Below are 25,158 nucleotides of genomic sequence, written 5' to 3'. Positions count from 1 at the left end.
AAATGCGATTATTGCAAGAGTCAACCGTGTCATATCACGCAGCTGTTGAATGACAGGCGTGTGAGTGTGATGGTGGGGGTGGGACACATGGTCGAGGCAACGGCGCCTGTATAGTTGGGCTTTGTGGGGGAGGGGTGGAATAGGCGAAAAACCTTAAAAGGGTGCGTGGGGCAGTCAAAGCGCAGCTTCCTTCGCATCGTTTTGCTTCGTAGTGGACGCTGGAGCTACCAACCGCACTTGCGCACACACACACACACACACACACACTGACTCACTTTCTCGTTGCCAATAAACCCGAACGCTACATACCAGCTTCTCTTGCCTCTCTTTCTTTCTAACCCTTCCTCCTCTTTCTCTACCCTGCTGCTCTATCTACCACTACTCCCTTGACCTCTCGTTGCTGCTGCCATTTCATCTATTTAAAGGGCTGTTACAACTCTAAGCAATCAAAAAAAAAGAACGGTGTTACGATTATTATGCAATACACACGATGAGCTTCCCCGGCAATCCACCCGCATCTTCCAGCAATCCTATGCAGGCGGGACCTCGCTCTTATCAATCGTCACCCGTCGCTCCTACTGGTCCTTCAGCATCCACTTCATTCAACACTCGCCACAAGTTGGAACATATTGTTCAAGTAACTAAAAACATATGCAACAATTGTCACAGGGGCGGCAGTGGGTGGTTGTGATTCAACACCATCAGAGCAACCATGGAGGGCTACATGTTTTACCCACTTTTTCTCTTTGCTAATCGCAAAACTCATTGTAGAACTTTTACACAAAGACGGCCCAGGTGGTAGTTCAGGCACGCTTAGATCCAGAACAACAAGGCAGCACGAATCGTCGCAGTAGCAGTAGTAGTAGCACTCTAGCAAGCAACAGCAGCAAAACGAACAAGCCAAACAAATGGGTAAGACCTAAACCTTGTGCTATACGAAAAAGCAATACTATCCATGATTCACTGTCGAATAATGCCTGCGTGTCTAATCTATGCGTCGTGATGATGATGATGATGATGATGACGATATATGCAGTTTAACATAGCAACACAAGACATTGACTTTTTGCGAGAAGAATTGAAATTTTGGCGTGCATTATCGATACAATCAGAAGCAGGAGAGCCGCCACCACTCATACTGGACGTTGTTCTGGATGTGTCGCAATTGACACAGAGTCAGATTTTGGTGTTGGCAGATGATCCGTCACGACTCAACAAGGTCGACATAAACGGTGTGGAAACCATCTTACTCGAACGATGGGTATTGTCTCTCAAGTATGCGGTCCATTTTTTCTCTTTGTTTTTTCCATTCCTGATAGGCATGGCCCTCCTTAACAGCCCATGATTATTGCGTATAGCCATCCATTACCGGATTTCTCAGTGGATCTACCGAATCTGTACAAACGAAGCATTGCATTCTTCCGGGCCCTGTATTCATTCGTCAGATTACTGCCCTGTTACAGTCTGCATGGAAGACTTTGCAATTACGGCCAACTGAATGGCTTGGCACTAAACTATCGGTTGACTTCGACGCCTACATATCGCAATGATGAGATCCCGCTAGGTATGTTGCGAATAGCTTTAAGGAGTGTGTAAGAGTTTTGATCCATGCATTCAACAACGAACAACAACCGCGATAGATCAACCCATGCTGCGTGGCGGTGCCACCGATGAATACGAGTTTTCAAATGTTGTGACACCGTTGGGGTAAGTTGCTGCAATACTGCTAGAAAGAGAGAGAGAGAGAGAGAGCGATGGTGCCTTTTAAGTGGTTGGATATACATGCTGAAAGATGGCCATTGTTCGAGATAGGACCTTTAAACTCCATGTCGAGTACCGCAAGAATTGCGATTTTCGACTAGAAGACTCAGAACGCGATTTGAGTGCACGCATGATTGACATGGATGAACACTTTTTTACACCCACCATGGTGCAACACCGACAAGAACAACACCCACGCGCAATATATCCGCACGATGAAGTAATAATCGACATACTTTTGTTTTATCTTTTGTTGCCAAGCTAGAAATTATAACAACTGTGTTTTTTTCCCTTTAGGAAGCAACGGCATCCCGTCATGCACACCGCAATTCTCCGCCTTATGCAAATGCTCGACAAAGCAGCACCGACTCGTCCGATCCACGCGAAATCATTCAACAGCAACAGCGAAAATCGAGTATGGGTTTTCGCGGAGGATCACCCACATCTGTATCACCATTGAATCGTGAGACGGGCTCTAGTTTGCGTGCCAGTCCAGTCAAATCCTCCACTACTGCTGTTGTCGGTACTCCGCCGACGAGCACGAAAAGAAGAACATCGGCACCACACATGTCTCCGTTTAAATCGCCCTCGCTTTCTTCTTCGCCACAAGCTGAGGCTTTATGTACGTGATAAAAAAAATTACAATTCGTATATCCCCCCTAATATCTTTCTCTTTTTTTTTTACCAATTCAGTATCGTCAGGTGTCCGACCACAAGCTTCTCCAAGTGAAAGAACACGAGCACTTAATGTTGAAAGCTCCTCATCGACGAGTAGAAACAAGGTAGAATTTTCGCCAAGTTTTGACAAGATACAAAGTAGCCCTGGTCGAACAGAGACAAGTATGATGACTAGACGATGGTCTCGTGCTAGCGACCATAGCTCGATCAATAATTTCAGTGTATGTCTTTTTCTATAAAATTAATAGAGTAATGAAATAGACCAGCACTTTGGCTTATCCTAGATATTAACTCGCTACATTTTTATTTTCTGTAATGAATCCAACTTGACAGACCGATGATCCCGAACTTGAAGAATTCATACGAGCAGCAGCCGCCAAGCCTGATCTTAAACTGGCTCAGAGTCGAGCCAGCAACAGCAGTCAGATGATGGAAAGTGCAAACTTGTCGCCTACTTCAGAAACCAGCAGCAGTTTAGGTGCTAGTGGATATGGTAGCGGATCCATTTATCGGTCCAAGGTAGTACCTGTGTAACGTGGAAAAGATTGACATTTCTGTAAAACCGTAACTTTTTGAATTCTAATTTCGCTTTTATAGAAAGCACTCTCTCATTATAAGAATTTGCGAGATACCCATAATACATTGTCTGAATCACTGTCATCTAGCGTGCTCACAAGTGGCGAACGGCAAGAGTCATCACCTGCTGTTGGCACGTCGTTAGGATCATCATCTACATCTTCGAATAGTCGACCCTATCTACCGGCAGTTCGCTCACCATTGCATTCAGAGGGAAGCGCGAGCAACAGCAACAATCCATCAACATCACCGATGCATATTCCACGTAGCCATCATCGCCATAGCCTCGGTAATACTAGCGACACCGGCAATAATACCACTACCACCACTACAAGCACTACCTCTACTACTGCAGCTGTAGCAGCTGTTGGATCTCATACAGCTACAACCACTGCTACTACTGCCATTTCAACTGCTCGACAGCATCGACGATATCACTCCTCACAAAACGCCAAATACAACAAAGAAGCTGGCGACGGACATGACTGCGTTAATGATGTAAATGCAGACGGGGCCTTTTCCAGCTATCCACAAGATCGTCATCACGATGAACTGCGCCGACTCTGTGTTCTCGAAAGCGATTCCTCCTCATCCATGATCCGCAGACAAGAAAGCCTGAGCAGTTTACAAGATGACTCCCATGCAGGTCTTCAGAGCTCTGGCAGTGTCATGCACAATCAAGGCGGACGGGCGAGCTCCCTTGACGATGACGATTCACTTGTATTCAAAATGAGCGAACTTGAAGCCCACCATCCTGCAGATGAATCCAATGACAATATTGTACTGCATGGTACCCGTGATTATGCACGTCGGCTTGGTATCAATAGTCCTAGTAGCAGAACAGCGGCAACAACGACGGCATCATCATCCCCATCATCGCCAATAACTACGACAACAATGATGGCAGCTTCGTCGCCGATAACAACGACAGCAGCAGTCGGGGTTGATCCAAACGCAATCACGCCTGTACGCCGTATCAGTAGCAGCACAAGTATACCCCAGACTACGGTCGCTATGGCCACGGTTGTGGAAGAGGAGGAAAGAAGTGCAAGTGCAAGCAATAGTAGTAGTAAAAGTGATCCCCATTCTAAATATCCTCGTGACTTTTGGTGAAAGTTTCCCTTTCTTATTCTCTTGTAATGAGCACCTTTACGTAAATCTTTATCATGCACACACAAATTCACTCACACACTCGCACTTTTACACTTAACGCAGCATAAATCACAGACAAATTTCCATGCGCACACCACCATCCCCACTCGCCCCCATCCGTTTTTTTTTGTTTTGCATTTCCTTTTTTTTTTGTTTTTCTTTTTGTACTTTTAATATCAGTTATTTATGTGTGAAAACATTCCATGTACAGTGTCTGTCTTTGCAAGAGAATTATCACAGTTCATGTTGTCTTCCATTCTTCTTAATTGTAATCGTCGTCAAAAAGTTTGGGATAAATCAATGAGATAATCATGATATCGAGCGCTCACTCGCTAAAATTGCCATGGAGCTACTAGATAACATTTTTCAATTGAGCAGCCCATTTGTATGACTACGTCAATCAATCTGTTGCTATGGGTTGAAATAAAATGCTACTTCTGGTGGAAAGCGTATACAATGCAAAATTTTAGGTATGTGTAACCAGGCAGTTTGAGTTTAAAAAAAATCTTTTTTATCTTTTTTTTTTCCAAAGCATTTTTTTTTTTTTTTTGCGTACTTGTGGCTAGTAACACCGAGTTTTCAAATATTGACATGGGAAAACAGTCAATGAATAAACGCGGCAAACGTCGCTCCAAATCGATCGGATCGCGAGCCAATGCTGGTCTTCAAGAAGGCATGAATGACCAAACACCTCAACCAGAACAAGTTTTACCTGTCATTCAAAAGGTAACAAAATCAATAAAAAGAAGTTTTTAGTTTGATCGAGATATTATTTCTCGGTAAAATTTTGACTCGTAATGAATAAGAGAGAGAAAGTTGACAAGAAAATGTAATATAATCGTTATGACTAGCTATCTGCACCCGATGCCACTGAACGCGCTTGGGCTGCAGCATGTGTTTCCAACTTGGTTATGGCGGGCACTTCTGTTCGCAAGCTCTTATTGTCAAAGGGCACCATACCCCTTTTATTGGAACGTTTGTCCGACGATCAATATGAAGTGTTGGAAGAATCAATGGGTGCTTTGAGGTTAGTTTTGTGGTTTTATCGGAACGACTTTTTTTGTATTTGTGGTTTTACAGGATAAAAAGGGTATTAAAACAAAAAGAAATCTCTGTTCATAGAAATCTTGTCTCGGTCGATCCAGAAGTTGCAAAGGAATATTTCAAGCGCGATATCCTCAATCCGCTGTCTGTACTTTTACCCAAGGTTAGTTTTATCATGATTGATATATATTTATGCTAGGCTTTCTCTGAAAGATAGCTGACAAGTTGTAATCCTATGTTGTAGATTTCACACACGATCGATCTTGTATTGCAAAATGCACCTCTCGCAGATGAGGCTGATCAGGACAGACGCCGTACAATTTGGGATCTTGCCGAAAACTTTATCTATGTTGTTTGGAGTATATGGTAAATATATGTTTGGGTACCTGGTGGTAGTTTGTTGCATCCAATCATTTTGCGTGGGCTCAATTGCTGAACTTTATAGTGAGGCATCGGACAAGTATATCAAAGCTGTGAACCAACTCAACATCATCACATTTCTGATCTCGTTCTTATCCTCCGCTGACCAATGCCCTACTCATGTTGTTGTTGCTGCTGGTACGTGTGATGATTAAATATGCTTGCATATTTGATAAGAAACACACGTTGATGGTCCTACTAAACTACGCCTTTGTCTTTTGTTTCCCGATTATAATAGGTCAATGCTTAACTACCCTGACTGATAACAACAAGGACATCTATATTGAATTCCAAAATCACCCCGAGTATGTCAAGATGCTCTTTGATATCCTTCAAAAGTTCCAAGATCCCTCCATGAATTTAGTGCGCGTGCTTGCTTGTGGTAATTCTCTTCTTTTTCTTTTAAAAATGGTTGGAATATATGGAGAAAGAACGAGATGTAATCGTTGATGGGCATTTAAGGGAATACATATCAACTGATGCTAAACTCCTACAACTTGAATGTAGCAATTTTGACAAATATCCGCGAAGTCGTATTGACGCAAGAAACATGGGATGATAGTCAGGATGGTTCTAGCGAACTGAACAAGACTCTTTTACCGATTCTGTCTTCTTCTTTGAACTTTGATATTCAAGAGGCCGCTGAAAAGACAATTTCGGCTATGAAAAGTGGCGTGAGTGTTTTTAACGCAATAGTTTAAATTTACCAGGTAGAAAGAACTGCTTTAACTCACAAGGAGTTTTGATACTTTGATAGAACGTGACTAAGCATGAAGATAGCGGTGATATTGCACCCAGACCCAAGCACGCGACGACTAAAGAGGAGGTATGGATTTTCGATCAACAAAACTGAGTGGGAACGCGTGTGTGTGTGAATTAGAATGTTGACACTGTGCATAGACGTATATTGAAAATTTGGAACACCGTTTGTCCACGCTACAATTGGCACTTGAATTGCTCGCCAACATTTGTGCCCAAGACGATGCCGAAGGTTAGTTTTTATATAATGAGATAGGGTAAAGAGGTGCAAAGTTTACGCATGTGTGGGTTGCTAACTCTAACATACCATAGAGGATGGATGGGAAGATGCCGATGAAAACATGGCAGATGACGACGAAGAACCAGAAGAAGTGACCGAGGAAAACGTGGAGGACTTATTGAAGGACGGCGAAAACCTGGATCAGAAGACCTCTACTGCTGTTGATGACCAATTGATTCGTACCAACCCTATTCTCCGCTCCTTCATCACTGATATTTCCCCTCAATTGATTCAGTTAGCATCACTTACTCCACTGTCATTCCCATCGGAACCTATTGCCCCTGCTATTACAGATGCTCTGGTGTTGACCCATCAGCGTGCGTTGGAGTGCTTCAACAACTTTTTGCTTGCAATGGCTGAACTACCCTCCAAGTTTTGGTTCAAGGAGCACAAATCCGATGCTTGCCAAGCTTGGCGCTGGCTGTTCAATTTGGCAAACACAGTTGGCTCGGCCCAATCGAGTCAGGCACGTGACGAATTGATAGAGATCATTGTTGGCTGTCTGTGGTCCCTTGGTCGTGGCCTCGGTCAAGATATTGTAAGTATAATTTTCCTTACTACAAGTCATATGTGTGTTAACTCTACATGAATTGGTTTAACTGATCTTAATCGTTTTTCGATTTTTATCTAGCCTTTGGAAACCGCAGATGTTACTTCCTTGTTTGGAGCTTACCATGCCACTACTTCAGAGTCAATGCGCGTGAAAATTATTGGTTGTTTGGGCCCGATTGCTATGCGACAAGGAGCAGTTGAAGCCAACAAGGTAATTACTAAATGATGAATATGTATACCTTAGAATTGCACTAACTCAACAATGATATCACCTATTATTTGAATTATAGGAAATTGGAAGCTTCTTCATGGAAGTTTTAAGAAATGTCACCTCTCGTCAAACAGCACCAGCTGTTGCGGTGGAAGCATTGAATTGCATCTTCGACGTCTACAGTGATTGCGCTTTTGATTATGATATGCCTGTTTTTGTCCAAGGCAACTTTTTATTACAACTCAAGGTCCTTGTACCAACTATTCGCACTATGGTAAGTTCTTGAATCGCTTGAATAGCAATGAATAGAAAAAAAACATAAATCGTATGTTTAACTTTCTTTTCCATAGACCAAAAACATCGACCGAAGAAAGAACTTTGATCTGCGATCAAGAAGCGATGAAGCACTCATGAATCTCGTCGCTTTTAATAAATATAAAGCCAACGAAAAGCGTCAATAAGTAGCTTAAAATGTAGAATATCATACACACTCTCTTTCGCCCCTTCCGTCTCATTCTTCCTTTAATTTCTTCCCCTCTTGTTTTGCATACATCAACAATAACTAGTACAGAGCATTATCATCAAATTTCCTGAACGTTTCATTGCAAAGAAAACATGAAACCCGCCTCATTGTTTAACCCACTGCTTGTCGGGATTTACGGAGCAAGTCGGGAACCATAACTCCTAGTCGGGTTCTGACAGGTTTTTGATCCCACTTTGCAAGTGGTTGGTAATTGTCCGTGAGAACTTCCCGATTCCGTTCGTTTCGACGGGATTGTGGCTGTGAGTAGGTAGTTTGGGTAAATGGGAAGAATCATGTGCGGCGCACAACGGGATGGGCTGTGACTAAGCAGGCCCTTTGGTCCCTACGAGTGTTCTTAATTAGGATACTGAGAGAAATCTCAAAATAACACATTTATTGTCTACCCCAAGAGATTGTTCTTGAATTGCCCACGCACATGTAGCATACCGATAACTCATTCTTTTCTCTCTATGAATCACTTACGTAATTGGCTAATAACTGAACATTTCACAACAGCAGGCTTGGGTGAGAAAACGGACCCTTGGGTCCCTACTTTTCAGTGCAAACTTGCTTATTCAGTAAAAGTACCCCATCAACCAAACTTCCCATCTCATCTTCTCTCATATACCAACACGTTATTGTCTCTGTTTGTGTGTGCGTCATATCAGTCGTGGGAATAAGCAATCGCCAACATTCTCTCTTTGGTAGCCGCCTTCCCTTCCTTTCCCTCTCAACATGTGTCTCTGCCTTCACTCATCAGCATACCGCTCCCACCCATCTATCTTTTTAATATCCTTGACCTTTATATACACCGCCAACCAATGCTTAGGCACATGGGGGAAGGCGGGGAACGCATGTGATCACGACCCAGCAATTCCGAAAGATGCGGGGTAACAGTCCGCGCAAGAAGCTCCTCTATCATATATAGATTCTAGGTATACCCAAAAGTTTTGACCTGATTGGATTACATCTGTGTTCCACTGTTTTAACAACAAATATGGTAGTGGAGCACCACTCCTCTCTTTTATTTTTGCTGCTCTTTCTTCCTTCCTCTCAAACTTACTTATTGGCATTTCTTTTCTACTCTTCTTTACTTTACATCATCCATGATACCACCACCAAACAGCAGTAGCAATCCTACCAGCAATAGTAATACTACTAGTGGCTTTAGTTGGGGTACTGCTGCTGCCACTAGAAGACTGCCGGCAGTCTTGATACCTCCAGCTATGACAACTGAAACAACCTCGTCACTTGAAGAAATCATTCGCCAGTACAATCAGAAACCAGAGCTAATGGAACTGATACTGATGAGCAAGGTTCAAGAAGATCGACGACGTGCAGAAGAAGCAAAGCTGCGCAGTAAAGAGATCGACTATATTCTCCAGCGAGAACAACAACGACCGTCATCATCATCATCAGCATCATCATCATCACCTCATTCGCCCGACATGCATCATAATCATCATCATAGTCATCACCATCATAATCATGAATCAAATCATCAACAGCATCGTCATTCTCTTCCATCTTTACCAGCAATCCTGGACCTTGACAAAACAGTTTCCGCACCATATCACTCACCGTCACTCACCAGCTCTTCGTTTGGCTCGCCGCGGTCAATCCCTGAACAAGCGCCGGTCGCTGCCACTTTAGCTTCACCGCAACACCCTTCGCGCGATGAGCTTTTACACCCGACAACGCTGCTTCATCCTACTACTGCTAATAATGATCGCTTATTACCAACAATCATAGCAGTAGATAGTTCGCCAGAACGGCCAACATCGCCAGTCGTTTCGGCAAGCCAAGAAATCCGCCAACTTATCGCTTCACGAAAGAGGTAAACGTCACCTGTTCGACACACACTCACTCTATGATCCTTGTCCTCTTGACCATATACGCTATTTACTAGTAGTGAGGTGACCCAAAAAAGAGAAAAACAATTGTTGCTGACATGTGAAACTGTTATGGCTAGGTTATCAAGTAGTGGAGCACCCACAAGCGAACCGTACCCGTATGGCAGCAACAACAACAACAACAGTAATAATAGTACTAGCTTTTCAACAGCACCAGTAATACTCGATAACTACCGTCAGAGCGACAAACGACAAAGTTTTCACGAGGACGAGCAAAGCCATAATAACGACGCACAACAGCAACAGCAACAGCAACCCGATAACAACAAAGCTCATATTTACCATTACTATTACGGACCGACAACACCACCAAACAAGCTTCCTTTACCTCCAGTGTCACAGCCTGTCATGACAACCACAGCCTCGCTGTCTTCAAGACCGGGATCAAATATTACAACACACAGCCGACCTTTCGCAAAACGGAGGCGACGCGAGATGCAAGCCATTACCATGATCATTGAAACCCGCGAGTTTCCTTACAACGACGATTATCTCTGGAAGAACAACGGCAACACGATCCATAAAGGTTCAGGCAACAAAAGCATATACTACAAGTGTGCCAATAATCAAAAGGTAACAGAGAACTCGGTTTTTCTTAGATGTGAAAACTTTCTTTTTTAATCGATTTTCATTTGGTTGACCCATTCTATGTCCACCTTTCCTTCTATGAAACAGGGTTGTCCTGTCAACAAAACAGTGACATTCAAAGATAATGGCGAATACTTGATCAAATACAGAGGAAAGCACCTCAACGATTGTAGTCGAATAAAACGAGTTGTTGATGTTTGAAGAACGGAGAACTTCATACAAACATACATGCACTCACGTTTTGTGTGTTTTGAGTCCGTATGTGCACTGTGTGTGTGAATACATGTGTCTTCTTCCTTTGAGTTCCAACAAGATGCTCACTTGGTGCTCCTTCACACCTCCTTGGCTGCGCTCCATTTCGCCGCCAACATCCGCGTTTTTTCTGTCTTTTTAGTGAAATATGTGCTCGATTTATGATGGATGACTCAATTTGTGCGCCTTCTGTATCAACAACATACACAAAATTCCTGATTTAGCCATACGGGGAACCTCGCGATGAGCCGACATTATGGGCGACTAAGTTTTGTGTGGGTCTTTCTTATGATGGTTTCTTCTCACGGATATCGTTTTTGTTTAGGTATGATTATTCTTTCTAGTGGTATACACTTTCTTTTCCTCTCAGTGAGGCTTTAATTCCTTGGAAGCAAGCACATGCTTGGGCCAAAACAGGAGTAGCATCGCCCAATTACAAACATGTAAGCGCCAATTACCTATTGAGGCAGCACACAATTATCGTCATTGCTATAATTATTTACACATTGTTAGTGTTGGTGATAGATGATTTGTTCTTTCACGGATGATTCATGAGGCGACGTGAAAAAATGCTCTATTTTTATACAGAGCTAGATCTTATCAATATGTCTTGCGTGTACTTGTGGTACTAAACACCTACTGTATTCCGTGGATGTGTGGGGCAGTGGTACACACAGATATACAAATCATCATACTGTGCATGAACTCTTTTCTAAAGTATTAGGTTACATTATCTTCAGCTGTAGAGAATCAATAGCAGTATTAGTAGCACTAATAGTATAGCATTATCAAACTTTTGTTTGGAATCACTGATACGAAGATGGATGAACGGATAAGGCTACATATGCTACTGCCAATAGAAGCGAAACAGTACTCAGCGGTGGAATAAAGAAACTTTATTAGTCACTGATGTTGGTTGAAAATAAATTTTTGTTTCCGCACTTCTGTCATGCTATAATATACATCAACATCCACCTGCCTCGCTTCGCTCGGCTGAATGAGCCCCTGCGCTGCGCTCCGGGTCATTCAACGGTCTGGATGTTTCGTGGGGGGTTCCCCCACGCCCCCAATGTGGGGGGTTCCCCCCCACGCCCCCCTTCTAAACCCTAAACCCTGCTCGCTTCGCGAGCTTACTCGCCTACCTAAACACTAAACTCGTTCGCTGCGCTCACTGACTATCGCTATTACTACACTAAACCCTTACCCTACTAAATTTAAAGGTACTCGGCTTAAAACATATGCTTACATGGCGATTGATGAAAAGACAATAGAGATAGAATTGTAAGAAAAAAGAAAGGATCTAAAATGATACGTATACAAAGAGGAAGTAAAAAAGAGAAGAGAAGAGTAGGAGAGAAACAGGTGTTCAAGACGTAGTAGTAGTAGTAGTAGCGGTGTGTGTTTGAGATGGCAATTGCTGTGGTGGGTGCAAAAGCACTTCATGGTAAACGATGTTTGTCGTAGCAGGGACATCTGAAAAAGGTAATTCTGTCATATCGACAGCTACGCGGAGGTTGTTTGGGTTTGTTGCCCGTGAAAGAGCAACATATAATTGACCGTGAGCAAACACAGGCTCCTGCAAACGAATGCCGACATGCGTTAAAGTTTGTCCCTGTGCCTTGTGGATGGTCATGGCGAATGCGGGACGAACAGGAAATTGGCGTCGACAAAGGATGAAAGGATATTCACCCTCTGTGGTGCACATGTTGATTCGAGGCAGATAGTGCTCCTCATCGTCATGGCCTCGGTCAATTCTTTTAACGACTATGCAGTTGTCCAAAAGAGCAGTGACGAAAACTTTGGTACCATTGCACAGACCTTCATCTGGGTTGAGATTTCTCAGAAGCACCAATGGCATACCAATCTTTAGCTCCAAAGCGTGAGACGGAATACCACCGGCACTTAAAGAGCGAAGATACTCGGGGGGATAGCTTGCCGCCGCAACGTCTGGATCGTCTGCGTCCAGAATACGGTCAGTGGAGAGATACTGTCTGCTTTGGCCAGGAAAAAGTTCAAACGCCGATTGGTTGATCTCGTCAACGTCAACATTTTTAGCAGCTAAAATAGCACGATTGCTATAGTGGTGTGGTTGTGGATCTGGCTGGCGGATTGTTGGGTAAATGGTATCGATTAGAGAAACTGTATCTCTTGAATCGATTAGCCATTCTTGAGGTATTTCGACGCTGTCTCTGTATGGAGGTCGTCCATCACCCACAGCAAGAAGTGTTTCAGAAAAGGCAGCAGCAGCAGGTCCTGCATTACGGACACGCATGTTGACTGTAAGATGCAACACCCGGACATGCTGCCAAAAAGACGCAGATTTGATACACTCTCCAGTGATTTCAGACCGTGTACCTTTCTTGACAACAGGCAGTAGCTGGCGAAAGTCCCCGCCAAAAACAACGACCTTTCCACCAAAAGGAACGCGCTCATACACAGGATTGACAGCACCCATGATATCACGTAATGCCTTGTCGACAGCCTGAAAGTTGTACTTGCTGCACATTACTGCTTCATCCCATATAATCAGTGACGCTTGCTGTATAAGATGCGCGTGTGGACCACCAAGACGAAGATTGCAAGTTGTAGCGTCGTCAGCGTTGATCGGTATCTTAAAGCGGCTGTGAGCCGTTCGACCACCGGGAAGCAAAATTGCAGCAATGCCAGAGGATGCAACAGGCAGCGCAATTTGCTCTCGCGAACGAACACGACTCAATAGCGCCTTGAAAAGCTGAGACTTTCCGGTACCTCCAGGGCCATTGACAAAGAAAAGGTGTGACTGGTCGAGGTCACCTGGTTCGTTGATTGCTTGCATGACTGCGTCGAATGCGTGTCTTTGGTCGTCGTTGAGTGACTGGGATAGCTCATCGTAGATTCGTGTTTGTTCTTCTGTGACATACTCTCCACGCTCGACTGCTTCTAAAGCAGTAAGCTGCGGAAGAGCATCGAGCTCAGTCACGAAATCTTGCGGCAAAGAAGGGAACTCGGTTAAGTGATGACCTGTAGATTGGAGCCTCATCTCAACGTCACCAAGAGTACGCTGGAATACTTCGTTCCATTGCCCAGGCACCAACTCGGTCTCATTGTTCGGAAGCTGAAAGTGTACTTGAAAAAAATAATCATCGCTCATTCTTTCGCGATGATTATCCCAGAGTCTGCGAGGATTGGAAGGTGAGCAGTTTGTAAGGATATACACAAAAAGCTCTCGAAGTGATGCAGCTGAAGGAGAATGGATAGCCGCCTCAGTCATGCAGCGATCCCACTCCTCATCAGACTCGAGCAAACCACGCGCGAGAGCAGCAGCTTCAAAGGATGGATGCACCACATCACCTAACGTTCTTAAAGACTCAAAACTGGTAGGACCACGAACAGTGAGCAGCAGCAATCGAAGTGAGTACAGCGCCATATTGGACGGTGATGCAAAGTAAATGCGAGAAACAATGTTTTGAAATGGTGGGCGGGTGCGGCGGATCCATGTCTTATTTCCTTTATCCCAAGTATAGTGGCAAGGAATCTCAGTGTAAAGATATTGTCGAGCCTGTTCATCGCGGGAGCAAAGGTCAAAAAGAGCGGTAAGTTTTGTTCTTGATGCGTTGTTACGTGCGGCTGCAAGACCGACACGCGAATCGTTTGCATGGAAAGTGACAGATTGCTGGTCAGGAAGATGCAATTCTAACCGGGAGACGTAGGGATGATGCATATGTACTTGATATTCGAAGGTACGCCAAATTGCCTCGCATGGGCCGATATACCGTGCATTCTGGTATTGTGTCACCTCGTCTACTGGCTCGCGCTCAGCATTTCCATCCGTAGCAGCACCGGCTCCAACAACAGCAGTAGTAGATCGCACTGCTTCTGGCTGCCCAGCTCTAACAGTCTCCAATTGCGCTCTGTCTGATCCTTTTGTGATGTACTTGCACAAATACTTGATAGCGCGTGCAGAGGTACAGATCTCAACGTTGATGTGAGCATTGTACTTTTGGCATAGGTACGGGTTATAAGGAACAACATGGGAATTGTCAGCAACAAAGTTGGATCGGTGGAAGTGGTGGCGACGATGAAGGTTTTCACATCTGCGATAGATCGGATAACCATCTCTGCTCACACGCGTTTCAATAACAAATGACTTAGGATATCCTTGAGAGCAACGTCCGTCTTTCATGCAAACAGCATCAGGTTTAGAATTTCCACATGGGCCATGTATCATTGACCTTGTCACTGTGGCGTAAAGTTGAGGCTGTGTGACAGGATCTGGCAACTCAGCACAGACAAAACGGTCGTAATCAGAAGGATTGCGAGGACGGTCTTCATGGTGCAAGATAAGTAGGATGTGGACATGTGGTAAGCCACGTTTCTGAAATTCAACAGTTGCCACATAACCTTCGACGCGACCAAAGCAACTGGACTCTTTGATATGAGATAGCATCTCAGTGATCTTCATATGGAACACCCTGGAACATATGTCAGGGCGATCAAACGCCTGCTGACCTGGAAGAAGTTCAGCTTGGATTTCCGGCCATTGTGGATTGCAGGTAAAAGTGATGAAGAGTGTGGGATTGCCTCTTTGACGAATGATTGCCAATCCATCCTGGAGCATCTGCTTCATGTACCGTGGACCCCCTGTGAAAGAAGATGGCAAAATAATTGACCGACCAATCTGACGTGGATCTACATCATCACCAATACCGTTGTACACCTCAGAACGTAAATCACTTTGATTGTTGATAATATACTGAAGGCGCGAATACTCGATGCGTGCATAGTTGTCAACAACTAATTGTTGGAAAAGACGACGATAGTGGTGCTGGTAGCTCGTGCGGTCCCCGTCACGGACCATGAGCATATAGGAGCAGAACTCGAGCAACGTAACAGTATTAGTCTGACGGTCGGCACTTCCGCACTGCATTCCAGCAAACCAACCGTCATCACCAAACGGAAATATAAGCACGTAGTGGAGGGGCATATACGATGCATGGAGGGAACTGACAGTTCGAAGACCCAACTGACGATCGCGGATGATAATGTCATGCGGTGATGATGCACCATCCACTGTGTCTTCGACGATCATTGCAGCGACTTCGGGATAACTTTGCTGATCGTAGCGTCTGCCCATCTCACGCGCAGAACGAATGACAACTTGGAGTGTTCCGATAGGGGTGTCACGGTACGATTCAGCAGCATTCATAAGGGTCTGCGCGTACGGGTTGCATCTCTCCATAACGCTCTGAAGCACAGCTATCGTCTCACTGTTGAGTCCAGTGAACAACGTCTGTCTTCTCATCAGTTGCTCTTGCGTATCGGCAAAATATATTTGAGCAAAGTTGGCTGATTGCTGCTGCTCTGGTCGTAAAGCACCCATGCAATGGTACATCGTGCCATTTATGCGGAAAGTTGAAACACCTTGCGATCCGTCAGCTAAATTGCGATCATAGTTTGCTCGAATGGACGCAAATGCAAACATGTTGTTATAAGCGCGAATGTTAGTGAAGAAATCGTCGTTTCCGCTGGTCAACAGGTCGATGATTTCTTGTGGCGGAGGGCGAGGGATAGGTAACTGTATTTTTCCGTGAGTGCAGCAAATACTGAAACGTGGGTTTGAGTTTGAAGAGCTGGCAATGCGCTCCTCAATCCACATACGTGCCTGACAAAACGTACAAACAGCAGCCATGCGAGAAAGCACATGTCGGTGAAAGTTTTCTCCCGGTGCAAAACAAATGCTGGGGCCAAACACATCTTCAGGAACGAAAGGAACAGTGCACGCTATTTGATACTGTGCCCCATGCTCAGATCGGATGTTTGCATTATTGAAAGGACAGTCTTCAGAAGTTCGTCGAGAGTGGCCAGGCGCATTACAGCTCGCGCAGACACGGACATTCCCTACAATGCACACATAAGTAATGTGCTTCACAAATACACAACACACATAGCTCTAGATACTGCATGGTTAGATTCTATACCTTGATTGTTCCGATTAAGGGGGCAATCGCGATGCGTTACTCGCTGATGTGTGGTGGACCCACAACGGCAACGCTGGCGCTGACTTGCATGAGAATCCAACTGCTCAAAGACAATATTCATGTCCTACATATATACAATTAGTGTTAAGAAACAACCAACAAAGAAATACATCTTGAAGACGATATCTTGTAGACGATTTGTAAGATGTTCCCTCCCGCAGATCCTCCTGTGGGGCGTTTCCCCAACACTGCCCGCACCCCCTCCGGCGCCTCTATCTAAATCCTGAGCAAACTCGCTTCGCTTGTTTACTAATAACTATAGCCGCCAAACACGCTATTAAAGATAACAAACATACATCATTATCAATTCTACGGCGTACGTTACGCTCATTCAAAGGACAATCGTGATGACTTTCGGTCAAATGGCTAGTTGAGCCACAAACACAGGTAAGCACGTTTATTTGGTCTTGGTCATTCTGTTAAAGCGGGAAATATATGGTTATTATTTGCTTTATACTCAAAATACTCAAAACGATTGTTCATTTGAAACTAATGCGCGCTGCGCGCTGAACAATGTTGTCAAATCTTCTAAGAAGAATCTAATATGCGGTGTCATACTTGTTGCAAACTCATTTTAAAAGAGAAAATAGTGGTGTAAGAATTCAGTGGGCAGAAGGAAAAAGTGAGGGAAGAGCAGTGGTTTATCCCAGTTTCAGCGCAAAAAAAATTATACTGACAGCCGGGGCTTAGCAGCATCACAATTTCCAAAACAGGATCAGGATTTCCAAAAATGGGTAACTATAGTAAGCACCACTTCTCTTTTAATAGTAGATATATGGTTATTATTTGCTTTATACTCAAAATACTCAAAACGATTGTTCATTTGAAACTAATGCGCGCTGCGCGCTGAACAATGTTGTCAAATCTTCTAAGAAGAATCTAATATGCGGTGTCATACTTGTTGCAAACTCATTTTAAAAGAGAAAATAGTGGTGTAAGAATTCAGTGGGCAGAAGGAAAAAGTGAGGGAAGAGCAGTGGTTTATCCCAGTTTCAGCGCAAAAAAAATTATACTGACAGCCGGGGCTTAGCAGCATCACAATTTCCAAAACAGGATCAGGATTTCCAAAAATGGGTAACTATAGTAAGCACCACTTCTCTTTTAATAGTAGATACATTTGTGCGAAACCCCGGTTAAATACACTGTTCCATCATCTTCTATCATTGATATGAATGTGCATCTAAATACATAATAGGTCTAGATAGCCCGTATCATAAAAGGTAATTGCAATACTGCTACGTGTCCGAAAGCACTCTATTCTTTGACTTTTCGAAGCGTACGGGGTATCTAACCTTCTCGATGACAAATAAAGAATCAGATCAAAAGAAATACTGTACTAAACTGTTCATTACTAGGAATGTATAATATGCGTAGCACCACTATGCAGCATTTGAATAGCAAGATCATAAAAAAATACTTAATAGCATGTACTATGTATATTACTCTTAAATTTAATAGAGAAACTAGGGAAGCCATAGGTATACGATGGGACGGTGTGATGCTTCTCAATGTTCCTTGCAAATAAATTATATAGTAATCGTTTCCCATCCTTTTGCCACTGTGAACTCCCCTTGTCGTTTGTTTAGAAGTAGGCATAAGATAACAAAGCATAAAACACCAGTGTTGGCATTAGTCACGTTGACCATTTTTCACGGACAGTGAGAATGTACATATTCACGCGTGAATAAACCTTCCTATACTTATAAATGGACTCTGGAGCCTTTGCTTTCTCTCTCTCTTGCTCTCCCTTAGGCATTTCAAAGTAATGAAGGTTTATTCACGCTGGAATTTTCACGTACATTTTTCACTTTTTCACGGCGTGGATTTTAGCTTTCCGAATATTCACGGTGAATAATCCAACACTGTAAAACACCATATCAGTTCACCATAGCCGACGTTACACGACATGGATAAATACCTTTTTATCATTCGATGTATTGCTCCTTTCTATGGTTATCTAGCAGTCTTGGGTTTCCGTGACCAGCGGAAAAGGCGGAAAAGGCGGAAATTATGACGGAGGAAATGCGGATGTCATAACGGAAACTTTCCAGTAGACAAATTAGTAAAAAGGGATTTAGCAGCTATGCAATTGATCGTAATAGAGAACATCTCAAGGTTAAGTAAGCATATAGTAATTCTCAGGTTCTCGCCGGGTTCCTCCTGGCGGGACCGCATTCAACCAGGTCATAGTCACCGCCATGGGGAAGGGGCGGGCGGTGCTTCTGCCAAATCGGACAGCCGAGAAATCTGATATGGCCAATACTATTACACAGTTATTTGGAAAGGTACTAATTTTTTAAAGCCTTTCGAAATCATGATTGCTCATCATGCTGTTATCTTACTATCTTTGGTAAAATGCCGCGGTGATGTGGTGTGTGGGAAGTGTCGACTTCCTATTATAACAGATAACTTTGATGAGAGTAATTTATTTTCGCGAGTCACTGAAAACATGGTGTTAAAAGATAGCTGCTACTATTAAATAGATACAAAATAAAAAGTTTCTGAGCACTGTAGCATACCAAATCTTTTATTTATCACAAATCTAGACAAAGAGTATAAGCCCATCAAATGGCTATTCAAACGCGTAGATGCCACTGAAAAGACGACGTACATAACCTGACTGATTAGGCTGTGTAGCTTACAATATTGCTTGTTTTTTTAAAAAAAAAGTGCGTAGTACTCCTGTTTTCATGCTATCATATAAAAGAGGGTATAAAAATGGACGATGCGCGAAACAACCACAGTGGCCGCTCGCTATAGTGATATTCGATGTAGTGATGGGTTTTTGGGGTCCAAATCAAATTAAGCAGGGAATCATTATTAATTCGCTATTGTGATATGTGATATCAACCATCAGAAATATCATTATATCGAGCGGACCAATAGTATATTTTTGTTTATCAGAAAAGGAAAAAAGATCAGTTTGCTGTGCGCTGGTTGATATCACAGAGTCTAGTTTGCGCATCTTTTGTCTAATAAGCCTAATTAACTGAGCATCCAGGTCTTCTTCACCACCATTGTTTTCAATAAATCGCTCATATACTGTTTCCTCTCTCTTTTACTATGCAGTGGCTTCAATGCTTCCTTCTCCTCATCTCGTCTTCTCTGGTTAATCTCTTCTTCATCAACATCTACTTGTCTGTAATAAAAACAAGCTATGACTTTTACATATGCTGTTACATCAGCCTTTTATGAATGTACATTAATCACTATCAAGAATAGCATCGTCAATGAGGTCGTTGAAAGAAGTTGATAGATGGATATCCTCCGATTCTTCATGTGGTATCAAATCAATACCATCAATGCCACATGCTTCCTCATGAGTATATAAAATCCTAGCATCAAGCTCATCAGATAGAAGTCTTTCAGCTTCTTCTCCAGCCTCTCTACTATTCTTCTCCTACAGTAATATTTTTTAGGAGTTGCATACTATCAATTTTGACAGGACGTGATTCTGGAGCTTCTTTTGTAGAGCTCGCCAAATACCCCGGTTAATCTGTGTACCGGGTATCATTGAAGGAACTACAATTCGATATAGTAATAATTCGATACTGTATAGTGATGGGATTTGGGTCTCACTGGGCATATCACTATAACGAGCGGTCACTGCATATGCTTTCTACTACCTTGCATTTGTATATTTTTGCATGTTTGATAGCTTCTTTTATTGCAGCTAAGGCTCAGTTATTGCTTCTTTTGTAACTATGTCGTTTTTTACTGAGATGTGTTATGCATATCATACTCATGTCTATGTATGATCAAAGATACGGTGGTTTTCTTGTTGCTTTCCATCTCTTCTAAATCGAATTCACCACTTTCTGTTTAGTAATTGCGGGACTATGTAGCCGTGTCCTCATAAAATACCATCTGGTAGCGTCGTCCTGAATGTAACTAAGTGTGGACCGGTATTGAAATGTTTGATTAAACTGCCAGTCAAAAGATTTATGAGATATGGTATGACCGACTAATATTCCTCTGTATATATTATCATCAAACCTAAACATCATAATTTTTGCAGCATTAGGTATGTGCAAATCGCCTAGAGTACCGCGGACACCGATAGAAGTAACGCCCTTAAAAGAACAGCGATCCACAGATAAGCAAACCTGACCGGCTTCTGACCATTAGATGCAAGCGATGTTTTACACAAACATCTTGTTCATACACATTTGTCTTTGGCAGCAATCGCGTCGAGTAAACCGTCCAAGCTGCATAATATCGCTGTAATTAAGAGGGCCATCTAGATTCAGACGAGCTCAAATATATGCAGGAGTATGTAGTGTGGCTCAAAAACAACACAGAATGCAACCTTTTTCTGGACTGGTTGATCCTACGATACGAAATAACCGCATCAAACCTCTTTCATGAAACAAAAAGCTGTTGGATAACGGCTGTCGAAGTACATGTTTGAGCGCCATAATCTTTGTTCGAAACGTTTTTTATGGCGCGCAACAAATTATTCTGTCGATTTTAATTTCAAATCACGTGTATATGAGATGTGAGGGAAAGAAGCCAAGGAACGTACAATTGTGTGATTAAGAATAGTTGTTTTTCTTGATGTTTACAGGATTAACAAAAGAGTGTGGAATTACGAAATTATTATGTTAGGTACGAAGGGACTGTAATTGAAGACAAAGCGCCAATGCGCGTTTCATATACGTTCTGAATACAACTTATGATTACGTAAGAGGGGAGATGGGAAGTGTTTTGAGGTGTATAAAGGATAGCGTTATGGATTTCAAACTTTGTAATAATTACTGAGAAGGTGAGGTTGCTTCAATACTCTCGGTCGCTCAGATTTTGGTGGTGTCATCGTAGCATCGTGTTGCTGCTGTCGTTAGGAAATGTGTTTCTTCTTTCTCTTTTTAAACCAGTTTAAATCATCTTGTATTAGCAACGGGTTAGGCGTGACGCTTCCTTTGACGAAGCATTTTTAAAAAATTCACGAACAAGTGCGAAACGTGCGCAAAGACAGATACCACCTCTCGTCCTTCCGTCTGCAGAGTTTTGGGGCTTACTCGTGCCGGCTGCAAGCGCAAACGCCCTTCAGCTGGCAACCAACCAAAACTTTTGGAAAATCTACAGCACGAATATAAGTTCGGCTACACTCAATAGAACATCGTCATGACAATGTAAAATAGTTTGCCAAGTTAACACAGAAGAAACAGCATTGTTAGAAACCGATAGTGATAGCTTTAAGAGGTCTTATAGTAATGCGAGTATTAGAACAGTTACCGCACATAGCGCGCTGGCATTTATCAGTTCCCGCACGAGGGACTCTCATGCACGAAAGCTTTACACTTGGTGGAACTGTCCAACCTGGCTTCACGATGGTACGTTTAACACAAAAAGCCAACATTTATAGCCGGATTGTGATTCCGCGTTGATGTCAGCAGTACAACGTCTACGATAAAATTTTTGGCTGCAGTATATTATACAGTATCCATAGTCGATCGAAGAACCAAGTGATCCGCAGGGTTCTACGAGGTGGCGAGTATGAGAAACAACTTTCTTATGCTCTCCAATGAGGTATGCCTTAATTAATCTTTTGGAATGTTGGTGACGATCAACAACAAGAGTATAGAGTGACGAGGAGGGTGTATACATAAAATCGAACAACTGTTCACATGCGTGCATTCCTGGATCACTTTTCCTTGTATAAAGCGAGATGTCTTTCAATCGTGTAGAGTTTGATTGCTATTCAAAATAGCTTCTTCAACGTTCATGGGCGGCTGCATCAGCATAGGTTTGTAGTATATACTTGGTAGTGCTCACAATGGACGTACTTCATATACATTTATTGATAGCTGTTCCATTACTTTCTGTTGCAATTAGGCATACCTCAAGTATGCCGCCGAGTTACTGAAGAATGCTGAACTCCGCGCAATCAATGTACCAATTCAATTGATCATGACCACAGGGTACGTGCCCTTCCCGTTCCTTTTTTAGCACCTCATCAGAAATGACAAGAGCAACTGAAGCATTCACAAAACTTGGATTAGCAGCAGTAGTATATTTGGTCCTCTTGTTTGGGCTCGTTCCTCTTCCAGAGGTCATTCAAAATAAGATCGTGCCTGTGGTAAGGCCTATCATTTTTTGTTTCTAGTTAGTGCAAGCGCAATGGTTAGCGCGAACCAAAAACCTTTTCAATCTCACCTAATATGACTCATCAAACAGTTTCCATGGTGGTCCCTTGTTACATTCGGATCGTATAGCTTGGGTTACTTGGGCTGGCACGTCATGAATTTCAGCGACTGTCCTGATGCGTATACAGAGCTCATGGGTGTAAGTGTATAATTAAAGTAATATTGCCACTACAAGTTTCATGCTAAAGAAAATCATTCTGCAGGAAATCCAACTGGCCAAAACCGATTTAACATCGAAAGGCGTCTCTCTTTAGATAATACGATCCTTTCAACTTTCATTCTCCCCGCACAACCATCATGTAAATAACACAAGATAAATCAAACGAACATGACCCGATTTGGCAATGATGTCCAATTTTGCAAGAAAACCAAGATCTTAATGCAGATCGTGGGTTATATATTTCTCAAATTATACACGGAGAGAAGAGAACAGGGCGGGAATGAGCAGAATAACAAGAATGAGGGAAAAGGGAGGGGATGATAATTGGGGGCAAAAGTTATTATAATTGTGCAAGCATCTTTTCCAGGACAACAGCAACGCCATCGTCAACGTTGTTTACAGTAACCATGTCTAAGTCGTAGGACAATTGACAGCATTTTAGTCAAGTATCCATAAGCATTCACGACCACACACCCCTGAATAAACGCAAGCAATCTTACCAGCAAGTTCCTGGACTTTTGCGTGTGCATTTCCCATTGCAACGCCGATACCTGTCAAAAAAGGAGTGAAGTCATCTTTAGCACTAAGCACGCGGACACACTCACACGCACAACATCCCGCTTCTTTTGCTCCTGCATGCAATCAATTAAAATTTACCAGCAAACTTGATCATTTCGATATCATTGGGCATATCACCAAACGCAATGACCTCTTCCTTTGCGACATCCAGTTTTTCGCAGAGATACTGGATCGCCGTTGCTTTGGAAACGCCGGCAGCGGAAATCTCTACAAAATGCATACTCGAAAAGGTCGGGTAGATCACATCCATCCACGATTTCTCAGAAAAGACGTGCTCCAAAAGATAAGCATTGAGCTGATCAGCTGGCCAGGTCTTGTGGACAATGATGATCTTTTCAACCGTATCTTCTTCGGTCTGGAAAAAGTCCGTTCGGGGATCCTCGACAATGACGTGTGCGTGGTTCATGAAAGGACGGCGCTTGTCGGCGTAACCTTGCTCGCACTTGAATTGAGCGTCACACTCTACTCCAATAAAGGCCTCATCGCCCAGGGCAGCCTTGACTTTGGTCACAATCTCCTGCACATGATGTGCTGGAATGGAGAATTTCTTGACAATCGTCTTGGTGTGGCTGTCGACGACCTGTGCGCCGTTGCAGCAGATCACCATCAAGTTGGACAGTCCGGCTTGCTCCACTGCAGGGATCATGGTCCGTGTAGGTCGTCCTGAGGCAAACACAATGCGGATACCTTTCTTTTCGAGTGCGTGGAGCACATCAATGGTTCTTTGAGTCAAATTACCGCTTAGATAGTCGAACAAAAAAGATTATGGTGTCAGAAAAAAAAACCACGTTAGTTTGGTTGCAGTGCTCACTGGATGATATCAGCAATCTTCAGACATACCCGTTGAAGCTGCCTACGATTAAGGTACCATCCAGGTCAGAGGCAACAAGGCGGACCTTGCTGAGATCGACAGGCGGGTTAGCGGCTGTGGTAGTGGGCGACATGAATGTATTGCGGAGGAGAGTGTGAAAGAGAAAGAACATCGGATTTCAAGCGAAAAGAATGAAAACTTATTATATATCGTGGGTGACACAACGTTCATTCGAGTGACTCCCTGATTCGATGGAGATTTCGGAACAACGTCGAGTGCAACTTGACAAGATTATGTAGCTAGCAGACGGATGTATTTATCTGTTTCTGCATGCAGAAAAATGAAAGAGAAACACATTCGCGAATAAGGCGACGATAAAAAGGGGGGGGGGAAGGGTTGGAAGAGGAGTAACAAGATTTCTTGTAAGATGATAATAAAACCAGCTTGTATTATGTATCGTGGTAGTAAGGCAGCACCCTCCTTATTACTCTTGCTTTTCAATTATTATGCTTGGCTAGTATGTAGAACTGTTCGGAGTACTGCCCAATGGAGACAATTATTGTATTGTTGCTTTGCCGTTTTGCCCCCCTCTCACCTCCTCTTGTGCTGAAGAGAAAAAAAAAGTGAACGCGCCATAAAATATTGACCTTTTCATTTTCAAAATCCTTTCCGCACCGTTAAGCATGGAGCATGACGAAGGCACTATCAGTAGAGACAAATCTAACCTAAATGCTGA

General features: G+C 43.2%; 5 protein-coding genes across 5 annotated transcripts; 4 read left to right on the top strand and 1 right to left on the bottom strand.

The window, feature by feature from the left end:
- Nucleotides 1-198: 198 nt before the first annotated feature.
- Nucleotides 199-4,366, top strand: BDB00DRAFT_850363 (autophagy-related protein 13-domain-containing protein). The gene is made up of 10 exons (XM_053125430.1): nt 199-637; nt 772-912; nt 1,037-1,275; nt 1,359-1,564; nt 1,641-1,707; nt 1,813-1,981; nt 2,059-2,383; nt 2,455-2,660; nt 2,773-2,958; nt 3,037-4,366. The coding sequence occupies exons 1-10, from the start codon at nt 491-493 to the stop codon at nt 4,126-4,128; spliced, it is 2,778 nt and encodes a 925-aa protein (XP_052974290.1). The 5' UTR covers nt 199-490; the 3' UTR covers nt 4,129-4,366.
- A 476-nt stretch (nt 4,367-4,842) lies between these two features.
- On the top strand, nt 4,843-7,894 carry BDB00DRAFT_773352 (armadillo-type protein; the record flags this gene model as incomplete). Its single annotated transcript, XM_053120093.1, has 13 exons — nt 4,843-4,893; nt 5,019-5,203; nt 5,316-5,355; nt 5,456-5,577; nt 5,657-5,769; nt 5,870-6,013; nt 6,139-6,305; nt 6,389-6,457; nt 6,532-6,622; nt 6,703-7,208; nt 7,302-7,433; nt 7,513-7,707; nt 7,784-7,894. 13 exons carry the CDS (start codon nt 4,843-4,845, stop codon nt 7,892-7,894), a joined length of 1,926 nt encoding a protein of 641 aa, XP_052974289.1.
- A 1,104-nt stretch (nt 7,895-8,998) lies between these two features.
- Nucleotides 8,999-10,985, top strand: BDB00DRAFT_850354 (uncharacterized protein). Its single transcript, XM_053125429.1, has 3 exons — nt 8,999-9,793; nt 9,929-10,442; nt 10,545-10,985. The coding sequence occupies exons 1-3, from the start codon at nt 9,063-9,065 to the stop codon at nt 10,656-10,658; spliced, it is 1,359 nt and encodes a 452-aa protein (XP_052974288.1). The 5' UTR covers nt 8,999-9,062; the 3' UTR covers nt 10,659-10,985.
- Nucleotides 10,986-22,688: 11,703 nt separating this feature from the next.
- Nucleotides 22,689-23,126, top strand: BDB00DRAFT_773371 (dolichol-phosphate mannosyltransferase subunit 3; the record flags this gene model as incomplete). Its single annotated transcript, XM_053120094.1, has 3 exons — nt 22,689-22,805; nt 22,904-23,011; nt 23,076-23,126. The coding sequence occupies 3 exons, from the start codon at nt 22,689-22,691 to the stop codon at nt 23,124-23,126; spliced, it is 276 nt and encodes a 91-aa protein (XP_052974287.1).
- A 90-nt stretch (nt 23,127-23,216) lies between these two features.
- Nucleotides 23,217-24,583, bottom strand: BDB00DRAFT_850343 (HAD-like domain-containing protein). Its single transcript, XM_053125428.1, has 4 exons — nt 24,452-24,583; nt 23,690-24,351; nt 23,533-23,583; nt 23,217-23,443 (listed from the first exon to the last, which is right to left on the bottom strand). The coding sequence occupies exons 1-4, from the start codon at nt 24,553-24,555 to the stop codon at nt 23,373-23,375; spliced, it is 888 nt and encodes a 295-aa protein (XP_052974286.1). The 5' UTR covers nt 24,556-24,583; the 3' UTR covers nt 23,217-23,372.
- Between the last annotated feature and the right edge of the window lie 575 nt (nt 24,584-25,158).

The sequence above is a fragment of the Zychaea mexicana genome, assembly GCF_025766255.1.
Source record: "Zychaea mexicana strain RSA 1403 chromosome Unknown BDB00scaffold_119, whole genome shotgun sequence".
In the NCBI taxonomy this organism is placed as follows: Eukaryota; Fungi; Mucoromycota; class Mucoromycetes; order Mucorales; family Lichtheimiaceae; genus Zychaea; species Zychaea mexicana.
The sequence above is the reverse complement of the archived record's forward strand: the minus strand, read 5'-3'. Positions and strand labels throughout refer to the sequence as shown.

Excerpts from the sequence above, each read along its gene's own strand:
- BDB00DRAFT_850363 (XM_053125430.1), top strand. The coding sequence starts at position 491 with ATGAGCTTCCCCGGCAATCCACCCGCATCTTCCAGCAATCCTATGCAG. Across the intron at positions 1,982-2,058 it reads CAATATATCCGCACGATGAA|GAAGCAACGGCATCCCGTCA; the intron begins GTAATAATCGAC and ends TTTTCCCTTTAG. Across the intron at positions 2,384-2,454 it reads GCCACAAGCTGAGGCTTTAT|TATCGTCAGGTGTCCGACCA; the intron begins GTACGTGATAAA and ends TTACCAATTCAG.
- BDB00DRAFT_850354 (XM_053125429.1), top strand. The coding sequence starts at position 9,063 with ATGATACCACCACCAAACAGCAGTAGCAATCCTACCAGCAATAGTAAT. Across the intron at positions 9,794-9,928 it reads CTTATCGCTTCACGAAAGAG|GTTATCAAGTAGTGGAGCAC; the intron begins GTAAACGTCACC and ends TGTTATGGCTAG. Across the intron at positions 10,443-10,544 it reads AGTGTGCCAATAATCAAAAG|GGTTGTCCTGTCAACAAAAC; the intron begins GTAACAGAGAAC and ends TCTATGAAACAG.
- BDB00DRAFT_850343 (XM_053125428.1), bottom strand. The coding sequence starts at position 24,555 with ATGTCGCCCACTACCACAGCCGCTAACCCGCCTGTCGATCTCAGCAAG. Across the intron at positions 23,584-23,689 it reads CGAAATGATCAAGTTTGCTG|GTATCGGCGTTGCAATGGGA; the intron begins GTAAATTTTAAT and ends CTTTTTTGACAG. Across the intron at positions 23,444-23,532 it reads AAAAGTCCAGGAACTTGCTG|ACATGGTTACTGTAAACAAC; the intron begins GTAAGATTGCTT and ends CCTACGACTTAG.